This window comes from Melampsora larici-populina, assembly GCF_000204055.1.
Source record: "Melampsora larici-populina 98AG31 unplaced genomic scaffold MELLAscaffold_38, whole genome shotgun sequence".
NCBI classification, from domain to species: domain Eukaryota; kingdom Fungi; phylum Basidiomycota; class Pucciniomycetes; order Pucciniales; family Melampsoraceae; genus Melampsora; species Melampsora laricis-populina.
Genome location: NW_006768802.1, coordinates 114,539 through 128,706, shown reverse-complemented (window position 1 = coordinate 128,706; position 14,168 = coordinate 114,539). Strand labels below are relative to the sequence as shown.

The window sequence follows — 14,168 nt, the reverse complement described above, 5'->3', positions numbered from 1 at the left end:
TCGTCTTTTATTGAGTACACATATAACAATTTCCAGCATTGCTGAGTTCATACTGCGATCAATTTGTCTATTTTGTCTTTTGGGGGTACCCAACCATGCTTTTGTTTTGAATTTTGCTTCTTGGCAACAATAGAAAGACGGTTCAGCCATTGGCTCCCTTCATCTTATAGGCCTGGCCCCTGACAAAGTAGAGAATTTTAAGAGGGTGAGCACAGATCAGCATCTCTCAAATTGTATGATGAATCTTTGACGTTGGCTTACCGACTAGATGAACTATACTTCCACATGGACTGTAGTTCATGAGCTGGCAACAGCACTGTAGTCGTCACAAATATCTATGTACTTGAGCAACTTGGCCAACGATTGCTTACCATTGAAAGGGCATTTTTCGTATTTGATTCTTTCTGCGACTAACTGGCCGGCCATGAGTCCCGTGCAAGCTCTAAATAGTCCAGCTCGGATTAATTATGTAAGCACAATATGTCTGAACCATACTTCAAGAGGGCTTGTGATTCACGTCAGACGATTGCACTTACATCATGCATTTTACGTTGGTTGCAGGATTTGGGGAATAATGTTCTGTGCATACCGTTCTCATCTGATCATGACCCCTCTCACATTCAATCAACTTCAAAAAAACAAATATGATCAAGATGTAATTGCGAGTAGACAAATTCATTTTGACAATCAAATGAGCTTCAAAGTTGAGGAGGTGAAGGTGATTGAGAAGCTCAATATGTAGTAAAAATTCAAAGAACTGAAGTGTGAATAAAATGTGGGTCAGAGTATATCCGGGGTTCCGAACTTTCGAAGCAATGCAATACTTATAGCTAATTTCCAGGATGGGTTATCTTTTCTACATATCAATTGACGCTGCCTGGTTATCATCAACTTTTATCGACTTTTAGTTTGTATCACGCAGTCCGGAGGCCACGCACCGTGCCAATCATAGTGCTCGATAACCAAGGGGCTGTCGAGGACATAGAGTCTGACTCTTCCTCAGTTCATTCAGAGGCTCGCCGAGATAAAGATTCCTAACTCTCGGATACCCTCTTTACAGTTTCCTGTACCTGAAAGTTACAAGGATTTTTCTCGTCTAATGAAGCTGACGCGGTGATCAAAACAGCTACAAACTCCAACAGGGTTTCTCCTGGATATCGTCCAATGATTTTTTTCCAAAGATGTCAATCTTTGTCAGATAAGATGCATCTTTCCATACCAATCCATGACAAGAGAAAACCCAAGACTGAACAGTATAAGCAGAGACAAGAGAGCAGGACCTCATCAGCGGAGCGTGAAGATGGGTTGTGGTGAACAGCTGCCAAAGCAGCAGTTATAGTCCACGATCCCTTCCCCTTTTGAACATCTGATATATGAAATCAATACTGGTCAAACAGATGTGACGCTGAAAGGCATTGGCTGGATTCAATTAGACACGGTCAAGTTACTCTTTCATCTTTTAGCGTATCTGACGGTCAAAAACTTTGCTGCAGATACTGTCACACAAAAATTGAAGACGCAGAAGATAGGAATAATACCTAAATCTCTCCATCGATTTCTGTAAGAATAGTTCAAGGAAGTCAAGACTTTGATGGGGTAGAGAAGTGAAATTGTATCGTCAGTCCTGTTTAAGATATTGATCAAATTATCTTGCCTAAACTCACATTCATCCACCATGTCTGTTTTGAGGTAGCATGTCGACGTGCTCACACCAATCAATTTCTGTAGAGGTTGGATATAACCTACAAACAGGTCTGAGAGCTAAGCATACAATTGCCTTTGTCAAGAGGTTCAGACAGCAAGAGCGTTAAATGGGCTCCTTTGTTCATAGTTCCATTGACAAACGGTACATTTTTGATTGTCTATTATTATTAACAAAGGATTTGCATTTTCTAGAGACAAATTGAATAAAGATCTGTTCAAATTTATTACACAACTCTCCGTGTGAGCACATCGACGTGTTCATGGGGGACAGACATGGTGATCACCAATGGAATACTGACAATAAGCACAATTTTCTGTGGATTGAGTGTTTTTCACATATCCACCAGCAGCAGCTACAAAGGACGAGAGCCATTCTCTGTAGGTACTACCAATAGGTGGTTGAACTATTGCGCTGAAGCATACAATAGTATAGATTAAGTTCCTGTGTGGAGTGTCCTTCACAGGGTCCAAATTTTATACTCACGACACATTAGCAAAGGAATCATACATGTTTGGTATCAAGATAGGTATTACTCATACTGATTATTTGTAGATTGACTTCGCTCAACACCAACCAGGTGTAAAGAGTGTGTTCCAAAGCTGCACAAAGTGTAGCCTGGCACCAAACATACAACAATCTTGACACAATCTTGGGAAAAGCTTTGCTAACACGTCGTGAGTGCAAAATTTGGACCCTGTGCTTGGAACTGAACGCATCTTACAATTCATCCTGACAACAACGGATATCCAAATCATGGAGCTCATTCACAACCAGTCCAGAGATAAGTTGAGTATATGGATTCAAATCATATAGCCCTAAAATGCAATTTGGAAGTGTATATTGTTAATGCCTCAAATGAAGTCATGGAACAGTCAGAGTCTCACAATATCTCCAAAACTTTGGCATCACTGGCTGTGGTACCATTATTCCACATATCAAACTGACATTAATTTGGAACGCAAAACGAGAAAACAAGGTTAAACTTGATACATTGAGAGACTTTATCTGAACTACATACACAAACAATCCAACTGTTGCTCACCTTAACACCAGGCATAGGGGTGCGGTTACCTGAGATGCGATGAATATGGTTGGCGAGAGTGCTGCAATAGCTTGGCCAAGGGTAACGGAGAAGATTTCCCACACCCATATCACTGTTGATCAGTCAAATGTAATGAGTCATCATGCATAATATGTTTAACGGGAGTTTTAAGGCAAAATTTCAAATCAAAACGCAACTGAGAAAAGCATATCCGGCACGATTTGCTGATGGATTCATTCCAGTCAAAAAATACCAAAGTAGGTGATAAGACACTGCACAAATTGTCAAATACGGTAACTCAGCCAAAAACTGGGTTCTTGCAAAGACCCCTGGTGCGTATGTTTTTGAAGATAATTCTTGTACACAAATCAGCCGAGCTGATATGAAAGAAGGCTCAACTTGTGAGATGATCTAACAACATAATGACATGTTGTCAGCTTAACCCAAGTCTCACCAAACATGTATGGTCATCAAATTTACGCATCAATAACTCACTAAAGCTGGCAAGACTCCAGCAACAAAGATAGAAGATATCCTGTATTGCACAGCGGCTACTGAGTTGGGAAGATTTAGAAAAGATAACCCAACAAGGAGTCCTATAGATATGTGGTTATGTAGTCTGGTAAGTTGATAATCCGTGTTTCTGAAATAAGCACGGTTTGTCCTAGTCAAAACGGTTTTCAACTGATACCCGAAGCTGACCCCTATCAATCAATTTGGTCAAGTTAGAGACATAACAGAAAAATGTGGATACCAAAATGTATGAAGAAGCTCAATGACCACATACAATCTGTACCACCCAAGCCAAGCCCATCATGTGTTCTAGTTGCAGTCACCTGTTTCAAGTGTGTTATCTTGTACTGGGTTTTGGTATACTCTTCACTTCTCAACCACCAATCTGCCCAATCTTCTTTGCCCCCCATCTGACGGGCATTCCCTATGCCAATTGCTTCCAAAATGAACTCTGCTGGGTTTGCGTCATCTGGGCACCGACCTCCATTCTTCTCCAAGTAAGATCGTACTACATGCAAATCTTTTCCTACGTCACCAAAATACACACATCTACCTCCCTGCTTCAAAAGTAAAAGTCGATCAAAGCTCTCAAATAATAGGGCATTTGGCTGATGGATTGCACATCTAAATGGAATTCACAAAGAGGTACAACAACCATGAACATATTCAACAAGAACATCAGGAACATGATACGCACAGAATTGCTTGTCCGGCCTCTGTTAGATTTTGTAGAATCCGGATGATGGTATACGCACTTTGCGCATCAAGTCCAGAGGTAGGCTCTGTTTGAAAAGGTTAGAATGATCATGTATAGTGCAAAATCAGCTCAAATATCACAAAACCTTACCATCAAGGAAGAGAAGTGATTGTGGTTTAGCAGCAAGTTCAACACCAATTGTCACTTTCTTTCTAGCCTCCACTCCCAGTCCAAACCCAGGGAATCCAATGGCGGCTTTGGAGCGATAGCATTTCCTCTTTAGCTAGCCCAAATGAAGAAGGCACATTTGTTTGGGAACCACTCACCATCAGCAAGATCATCCATCTCCAGGATTTGAATTACCTCCTCAACAAATGTGTCTTTTTCCTCAATTCACAGGGGCAAAACTTGATGCTCACAACTATGTGAGTGTTGAAATTTTCCTGTTTTGTTCCCATTTGTTTTCCATTTGTTTCCCTTTTCTTTCTGCTTTTCGGCTCATTATGTGATCAACAGAAACTGAGGAGATGGGCCAGCCCTCCCTCAGGCAACAGTCCTTAGCAAAGAAGCCTGAGGGAGGGCTGGCCCATCGCCTCACTTAATCTAAGCCCCTCAGCTCATCCTCAGCGGCATCCCTTGATGCCTGCAGGCAGGCTGGGCTTTTGTCAAGCTAGCCCCGTGTTGGGTTTTATAACACCAACCCTAAACTGTTTCGAGAATAAGGGCACCTGGGACGTCCCGACAGTGCTGACTTATAAGGATACTTGAATCTTTCCATTAATCTAATCATCAATTCTGGATCAATTGACCAAGCTGTTTGTACAATTTGTCTCCATCTAATCTATGATAAAGAAAAATCAAATCAATTGATTTAGCAGCTTTGTCCCTTTGAAAACAGATAAAAGCGAAAAAAATCGTATGAAGTCAGGCTTTGCTTTACCTCTCCTGTTGCTTTAGAAATTATAGATTCTACATTTTTGCCTCTTTTCACATCACTTAATGGGTTTTGCCAAGCCATTAATCGAATAATTTCATTCTCTAATAAAAGTTGAAATAAATGATTTCGATCGGAATGACGTAAAGAAGCCACCATAGCACTAGTTCGACCTACATCAAACCAAAGAAAACATATTCAATATCCAACAAAAAACCCTATTCGAAAGTCATAAATGAGAAACTTCATATCAACCTGGTAATCGATTTAATTTAGTACCAGGATCAAGACTACTAAGATGATGAGCATTCACAGGTTTATCAACAATCACCATAGCCAATAAATCCTGTAACAATCTTAATTCAGATTCATGTTGTAATCGATTGGAACCGAAATTAAAACTAGGTGTTAATTTAAACCAATCCAATCCAGCAAGATAACAAACTTCTCTTAAATTGCATTCAACATTATCTTCCATTCTACTACCTTGACAAAGACTAAATCCAAAGATTATCAATCTAATCCGCAATTCTCTTGAAAGTGGATGAGTTGACCAATGATTCACATTCGAAAGCGTATTTTTCAAAAGTCTGCTTGTAATTAAAACCAAGGTTCGATTTCGATATCTTGCAGCTTGAAATCGACTTAAAATAAAATCTGAAAGGATGTGATGTGGTTTTAACATCCTTTTAACAGTATTATGTCGATGTTTCATCTCTTCTCGATCAGTTGGGGTGAATTGGATCGATTGATTGAGTGGATTAATCAAATCACAAGCACTAGAGAAGAGTCCCTTGCGTCTACGTAAGGTCCAAGCCCACATATTGATCACTTCAGTCATCAGTTTGATTTCTACCTCAGGTTTAACATCTATTAACCAAGTCCAAAGCTCAAGTCCAAGTGAGATTGATAAAGGACTGAAAACTTTGATCGGGATTGAAACGATATGGAAAAGTAAATCTAAATCAGGTCTCGAATCGGCTAGAACATGAGATCCAGCTTTATAAAGAACACTACTCAAATCTTCAATCGTCATCTTTTTCAATCCAGAATTGATTTGATCATTGATTTCATGTAAATTCTTCTTGATTTCAGCAAGACTAGACTTAAACTCTACCTCAGGCAAAGAAGACAGATGTGTAGCTTCACCATTGTAAAACATTCGACTTGAGAAAGATCTAGCAAGATCGTTGGCTAAATCCGCTTTACAATTACCCCATGATGGGAAATGTGAAAGGGTTGAGGTAGGTGGAAGCGTTTTGGCTAACTCCAGTGCTACTGATTTTCCCATTTCCACCTGTCCAATTGATCTTAATGCATCATTAGAAGAAACTGCATCTAAATATCTTTGAAAGATGCTCTGCATCTCAAGAGGCGCTCGAGCAATTACTATCAAAAGCCAATACATGATGGCTTTGTTCAAATCATTCAACGTGTCATGTCGTACCGCATAATCATCTGTGAGCTCGATCGTCAAGTTTGCGCTTGCTGAATGAAAAGTATAAACCGGCGTATACTAAAAGGTCAAAATGGTTCAGTACATTGGTCACTTCATAATTACACAATGATGTTAATCTTAGAAAACTCACCTCATGTTCATATTCCCCTTCGCAAGATAATCGCAATAAGGTTAACATCTCCAACATGTCACCAACAGTTTTGAATTTACACAACAAAGTGGGAAATGCAATAATGAGATCCTGACAATATCGTAGCGCAATCGCTCTGATCTTACTCGAGTGGTGACATGTAAACTTTAAAATCTCCGAAATCTGGTGGTAGACATGTGGTACTTCGGAATGTCGGATGGCTTGTTGCTGAAAGGAGCTAATGAATGTAGATAGAACCTAAAAATCTGAGTATGCCTCATGAGCGGATCCTGAATACTCATCTCAGAGACTGAGCCCAAAGAATGCTCATCCAAGAAGAAAATGAGCATTCTCCAGCAATACCAAGCAAAATCTGAGCAAAACAGCTTGATTGCCTGAACACGAACAAACTCATGAATTGAATGATTCTGAAACAAAATGAATCTTTTTTGGAGACTTCAGGAAAGTCTACAATGCTCACATAGTTGTGAGCATCGATTTTGGCCCCTGTGATTGAGATGTGAGTCGGTTGCCGCAAGTAAGCCGAGAACCTGAATGCCTCGCAGACCGTGGCCGTCCACTCATGTACATCTTGTTGCTCGCAATAGCCAGTTCCCCGGTGAAAGTCTAGTCCTACAGCTATTCCTGATGCGCAGATATCACTTCCAATCATGCCCTATACGGTGTGGTGAGCAAGATATCTACTTAAGCCAAAAATTTAAAAATTATGGGAAAATTCATATCTTTAGTCAAAGGCCAATTTATTGTTGGAGTTATTAGTCATCAAGTGTATCAAAGTTGATTTATAATCTTCATTTCATTATCTTTTAAATCATATATTCACATAAGCAATTGATAAGAACATTTAAGAGTAAAGAAAAATTCGAAAAGATCAATAAAAATAGTATAAGAGTGAAAATTAAATTAAAAAGAATTAGTAAGAATGGATTGGAAGAAGAAGAACATTTAGTTTCTATCTTAAAGAATGGAAACTGATCTGAAAAGAATGAAAGACAAAGGACAATATTAGAAAACTTGAAGGAAATTTCGAAAATATGGGTATGAAAGGCTGGAAAATGGTTTTTAGGTTATTATTATAAGAGTTATTGGTTCAGGAAGGTTTTATTATGAAAGAGGGGTACAACATTAGTCATCAGCAACTTTAGCCACAAGGATTGATAAGGGAGGTGTGAAATTATTCAAGAAAAGGGGGATTTCGAAAAGGGGTACTATGGTATTATTCCTGTGTAGTGATGTCATTGATGGATTGATTGCGCCAAGGGTTGTGTGATTGATTGGAATGCTGTGGGATGATCTTTTTGGTAGAAGAAGAATCATTATTAGACGTGAAAATAGTCAAATTTCATCAAAAATGGAGGCTTTTAGTTAATTACATATGTTAAAACTTGTCAGAATTGGGTGTGTGATAGTTCATTCGACGCAGAATCCTTGGTTTCATAATTTAAAACCTTTAAATCATTAGTAACGGAGGATTAGTGAAAAAGTTATAAGGCAACCAAGAAACTGGAGTGAATTTCGAATTTGGTGGTTACATATAACATTTACATGACAGAAGCTTATTTTCTCAATCTTTACAACTCAATAACTTATTCATCACACATTAGGAATAGGTCATATGGGGGTGATAAATGATCAGTATCACGAGGGCTATCAAATGATCTATAGTAATCCAAAATTGAACAACTTTACAAAACATTTGTAATTCCAAAAATGGATTTCAGCTATGAATATTAGGAAAAAAATCACCTGTATTCATCATAAGAAGATCTGTTCATCATTTATTAACATCAATTGATCAAATTCACGCCTTGAATCATTACAAACAATAATATTTATGACATCATATGGTTACATTGGAGGATTCCTGTTGATTTTTGACGGTTTTTGGAGGTTTTTGGAGGCTGTTGACCATTATTGAGGATTGTTGGAGGGTTATATCTATTGTTAGGGAATTTACGTGCCTTTTTTCCACTTTTTACTCATCTTATACTTTTGTTAGAGTGTTTTTAATCATTATTGAATTACTTTAGCAGTACTAAGTTCACTAAATTGCCCCTTTATATCAAAGGAGAGATTTCTTTACGTGTGATAAGACTACAAGTCTTCATTGGAATAACAATCAAGCTGATTGTTGCTTTGCTAGTATTTAAAATTGTGTTTTGTTGTGCTCAGATTGGAATAACACTATAGCAGTGTTGAGATTTCTTTATTTCTAAAAATCACAGGAATAATACTTGACTTAAGTATTGAGACAATTTCTCTGGTGCCTTATCCCAAAGAATTCAGCAAAACCCCGTGTTGATTCTTTCAAAGAGGCGGTCTTAGGCAACTTCTACTAGTTAGTTATATTAGTAGATTATCCCTCTTTTAGCTCTGTAAAGCTCTTGTTGAGCTTTAAGTTCTACAATGGTTCACCGAGCTAAATTGAGCCATCAAAGCGACTCCATTATCATATGTCAAAAGCTTACCTCAGTCTTCCGGTTTGCCAAAACGTCAAGCAAAGTGGTCTTTCCAGCTCCCATGGTATAGAGAAAATCACATCAGGCAGCACTCTGGAAAGCTATATCTAAAATTGAGCAAACCAGACGCACCCATCAAGGCAGTCAAAGTGCCTGGTTTTACACAACCTTAGATATTATCCAGTAGTCTCTTTTTTCCAGCCGATGTTTTGACTTTGTATGTCAAGGCCTCCCATGTGAAAGACAGATGTGTCTCAATTGATACCCTGTATTCCTGTTTGGGTACTTCAGTAGTTTTTGTGTCTTTCTTACAAGAGCGTAAACGGTTGTTTAGATATCTCCTCTCTTTGTTTTCTTTTATATACTAGGGACGGTGGAAAATTGTCAACCTCAAGAAGCCTTGTTGAAAAGAATATTTTCTTACCAAAATTATTGATGGAGTGCTTGTACCCTTAGATGAATTCTCCAATGCCAAGAAAAGAAAAGTTAGGAAGAGTAAAAAGAAACTGATCTAGAAACAATGAATTTTTCATCAGGAAATCATGTATTATGGACAAAATAGCCTCTAACAGACCTCTATTCCCATGTTTCTCTAGGTGTTTCCAGCTGAATAGTCATACGCAGCATGGATATAATCTTCCCCTCTTACAACAGGCTCACCTGGCCGAGCACCTTGAAGGGTACAGACTTGGTTTGGACCAAGAGAAGGTGGGTATCCCAGGCCGTTTGGAATGATGGACCTTCCTTCACAAGAACTGAGGTACCCGATGACAAGGTTGGTTCAAATTCTCAGTAGAATTGCCAGGTTTCAATCTATATTTCAAACTCACAGATTGAGGCGACCAAATTCATTGGTCATAAGAGCCACTATCTTCAGATGTCAACCAATAGTGTGAAAGGTTAGTTGTTTCTTATTCAAAAAGAATCACCCAAAAAAGAAACTCTCTTACCAAAAGAATAGTTGATGGGATTGATGTACCACACCTAAACAAAGAATTACAAAACCCGTGAAAATCCACAATTTCTTTACGTCAGCGAGATGGTGCTTACCCAAACCAAGAAACACCGCATAGCAGTTTGGGGGATCATATACCCGCTGTACATCACCATGGTCATCACCACTATGCTTGCTGTACGGCCTTCAGTATCAAAGCTGAATGAGATTGCACCCAAGAAGCTAGAGAAGGTGCTCAAGGTGATTGATGTAATATAAACAATCAAATTGAAGGTAAAAAATGCGGCCCAACTTCTGACAAGCCCAGTCATTGTGTATAGCTATGTTTAAAATTAAACTCAGCCTATCGCCTCCAAAGATCAAATGACAAACACTTGACTTTGTAAGTTTCAAGTGAGTTTAAAATAAATATCACTCAACAATTGTGCAGAATACAGCATTCTTTGAGATAGAGAAGGGGACATCTGCAAAAATATTGGCCAAGGCAAGAGCACCACCTCGATAGAAGCAGAAGGAGGTCTGTCGCCACATGATTGGACAGCCAATCATTTGAGAAGGTAACTCTGTGAATGCTGAATTGAATTTCTTTTAGCACTCCTCCAAGACTTCATGCCAGACTTCAGCTCACAAACAAATACGTTGAACAGTACACTCAGAAACAGTACACCACCTCTTTCAAATCAAATCAAAACCCCAATGTCAGCTTCAAAAAGTGTAGTCAAATCCAGATCAGATATAAAGGGGCTGACCTGGTGAAAGCACCGGAGGATGTCACAGGCAAGAAAAGGAACAAACTTCCAACAAATATTGACAGGGCCACAGTCGTCACCCAGCTCAGGATCAATCCTACCCTGTCTTGAAGTTTCAATTGGATTTCCCGAATCATCAAAGCCCAAATTTGAGTGTAGAACGAAACTGTGTATGGGGACTTGAGGCAAATCTGTAAGTACACGCCCCTTCAAGTGATTTGACTCATAAGAAAGCTTACTCGTCTTGAAGTGAATTTTGAACGAGCGTGATCAACCCCGCGAAAAAATTCTTCCTGGTCACACGTATGAATTCGCAAGTCAGTGTTGTAGGCTCTTATGTCGGATTGCACTTGTTGATAAATTTTGCTACTGAGATAAGCTTTTTCCATGTCCTCAGGTGTTTGTGGTACAGTTTCTGGATTGACACCATCAGCAAAGTGTCACTCATTTGGGTCCGTACCGCCGGTCAGATAATCTGCAGTACTTTGCCAAGGTGTATCCTTGTATCCCAACCCCATCATATAGTTTCTTGCCTCAGAGGCGGGCCAAAATATGTTTGGTGGCCTTTGTTGATGAGACAAACTGTGTTGAATTGCTCATACATTCTCTCGCCTGCTTGGTACAGTGTCACAAACATTGTTTTTTGACAAACTTGACTCAAGATGCGTAAAGAATTTGCATATTGCAACGCTGAGGATGTGTCAAGGCCTCGAGTTGAATTGTCCCAAGATAGAACTGAGGCTCGGGTAGCCATCATCTCAGCTATGGACACATGTTTCCGTTCACCGCCCGATACACCTTGAATGTGCGCGTTTCCGACGTCTGAAAGCCGCAAAAAAACAAAAACAACAAATAAGCTGGCATAAGCAGAATGAAGAGGATTCCTAAGAGGATTGTTACGTGCAGGTATCTTTGGTATGATATATGCCAAGCATCCGCAGCAATAAATCTAGCACTTGTTCTCTGTAAGAGTCTTTGGTTTGACCCGTGAGTTGCGTAGCGGGTGTTTTTATTAGGAGAGCAAACTCCAGCGTCTGGCCTACAGTCAGTGTAGGATGGTGCACATCGTCCTATGACCCATAGCAAACGGTAAGCAGTTGATGAACCTGAGATGAGATATAAAGAGACAAACCACACCTCAGGATTATACACAACCCTGATTATTGCAAACAAGTAAGTACAAATGAGATTGCCACCTGAATATTAAACACATGGTACTAACTCTCCCTTATAATTTTTGGCCATTGCCAGGGCTTCAATTTCTGCATATTTGACAGTGCCCAAGATCTTTGTAAAACCAATCCGCTGGTTTGCAATCACTTTGAGGAATGTGGTGCATCCTGAATTAGGTCGACCCAATACTAAACACATCTCACCTGGACGGACAAAGCCATTGAAACCAGAAATGATCATCTTTGTTGGTTGTTTCTTAAGATACCTATTGATGATCACCAAGGGTAAGATCAGCTGATCTTTGACTGCATCGGGGAAGGTCTTAATGTGTTTTCTATCCTGATCCTTTCCAACAACACCAAGGTCTGAAAAGATGACGCGAATTTGTTTATGAGGAAATCCCTGGGAATCCATGCCCTGGTGCTCACTTCGCTGCCATTGTCACACAGTTTATATACAGAAAAAAACAGAATCATGTTAGAGTCTTTGAGGCAAAAGTAGAAAAGATCCAGATTTTGTTGAGGTGCCTCATAGGAGGTCAAGGATCTCTTGACAGGGGACTGTGCATCCAGTCAGTCTAAGACAGATATACAGAATAAATCTGGTGATAACAAAGAGTGAGGAGCCACAGTGGAAGGCTCATGGAAGAGGAGTGACCAAAACCACATTGGAAGGATAGATGATACTAATAGCAGAGCGCATATGAGCATCTATACGGATTAGCAATTGCACCAGATAGTCCAACAAGTCAAAGCCCTCATCAGCTTGTGCTTCCTTATCTGTCAAATCCAATGCAGGTATTTTTGAACCAGAGCTAATAGGTCGAGGTGAAAAAGAAGAATGAGCAATTTTGGATGCAAGAGTTGATGAAGACTGCAATAGTTTATAGCTCACATTTTGCTCATCTGGAGCTGGACCTGACCAAATTCTGCTTCAGCACGTGTCATATCAACCAAGCTATTGTCCATGACTTTTGAATCAGTGTCTTGTTGGTATTATCTGGAAGAAATATTCTAGATATGCAGTATTGAGGATCAGAAGTATGTGAGAGAAGTGATTGATCCAATAGGTTTTGGAAAATATATATAGCAATCAACAATGAGAACATGGATGGCATCAAATTACTGAAACAAATGGAAGAGAGCTGAAGGAAAGACCAAGATGTATTTTGAATTGCATGACCAGGTAGATCTTGTAGAGAGGCAAAGTGGGGAACAAGAACTAGAAGATCTGGTGCCAGTAGTTAACTACTGAAACAAGTGACAATTTCAACAATTTGATATAGAGAGATAAGAAATGTTCTAACTTAGAAGATCTAGTGTCAGTAGTGAACTACTGAAACAAGCAACAATTGTGACAATAGAAAAACAGACACAAGTTTGGTAGAGAACAACAACACTTTACAGTCAATCCCAGAATTATTGGATAAATGGGAAATCTCACCTGAAGGGCTGGGTCTGTGTGTGGAGCAGTAACACAGAGATAATAAGAGCCAGACAAGCTTCTTTGAGTTTGACAGCTCTCCCAAGACAAAAATTTGATCACTTTCCATCATACCTCAATGCCCACACTACTCTTTTGCCAATGGCTACATGCCTAAAGAATTGATGTACTCAGAATGATGGCAAGAACACATGATTTCACGGTCAAGGGATTGTAAACACAAGCTGAGGATCCAAGGAGCGATGCCATGGAGAGGACAAAAGTGATCTGAGGTGGTTGAAGGGGACACTGACCTACACTCAACAGCTGCCATGACTTTTTCCATGACACATGTCATCAAAAAGTGACCTCCTTGGCAATACCAGAACCACTCCACATTAAGAAGTAGTTGCAGAGCAATAGCACAGTGGTCTGGGCCGTCTGCTATTGACCCGGAATGAGGGTCAGAGCTATGGTGTCATTGAGACCAAAGCAAATCACATCCGGTTTGCAAGCAAAGATACAAAGCAATTGCTGCCAGTATGGATCACCCTATCACCTACAATGAAAAGCTAGAAGCCAAGAAAAAGGAGCAAAAGTCCACCTCAATGTCATATTTTAGTGAAAGCAAGTTCACATTCAACCTCTCAAACATGATCTTGGTGCTATGGATTGTACGGCATGGGCTCCCCTGGGCTAGATTTGAAGACACTGCACTCCCTGCAGCTTTTGATTCAGCCAACTGTGGGGCTGTTGTTCAATCATCAACATGGGCTGCCCAAAAATCTGTGGACCTTTTTGCTGGTCTGCACAACAAGGCAATTAACAATTTAAAGGTAAGTACTCTTTCATTTCAACCCTTCAACCCTTTATATCTTTTGATTACTAACTCTGATTAACTTTTCCTTT

The 14,168-nt window shown here is 39.7% G+C and overlaps 1 protein-coding gene across 1 annotated transcript; it reads right to left on the bottom strand.

Annotated features, from left to right (window-relative positions):
• Positions 1-1,452: 1,452 nt before the first annotated feature.
• Positions 1,453-12,805, bottom strand: MELLADRAFT_53287 (uncharacterized protein; the record flags this gene model as incomplete). Its single annotated transcript, XM_007413625.1, has 34 exons — positions 1,453-1,586; positions 1,751-1,754; positions 1,978-2,116; positions 2,427-2,520; positions 2,590-2,645; positions 2,748-2,859; positions 2,966-3,158; positions 3,243-3,431; positions 3,535-3,537; positions 3,584-3,884; positions 3,958-4,042; positions 4,108-4,212; positions 4,284-4,344; positions 6,962-7,156; positions 8,970-9,016; position 9,053; positions 9,175-9,324; positions 9,385-9,471; positions 9,535-9,550; positions 9,581-9,715; positions 9,791-9,827; positions 9,911-9,944; positions 10,011-10,235; positions 10,336-10,487; positions 10,544-10,587; positions 10,665-10,843; positions 10,904-11,079; positions 11,125-11,246; positions 11,267-11,521; positions 11,565-11,734; positions 11,802-11,820; positions 11,887-12,269; positions 12,570-12,651; positions 12,732-12,805. 34 exons carry the CDS (start codon positions 12,803-12,805, stop codon positions 1,453-1,455), a joined length of 4,059 nt encoding a protein of 1,352 aa, XP_007413687.1.
• Positions 12,806-14,168: the final 1,363 nt, after the last annotated feature.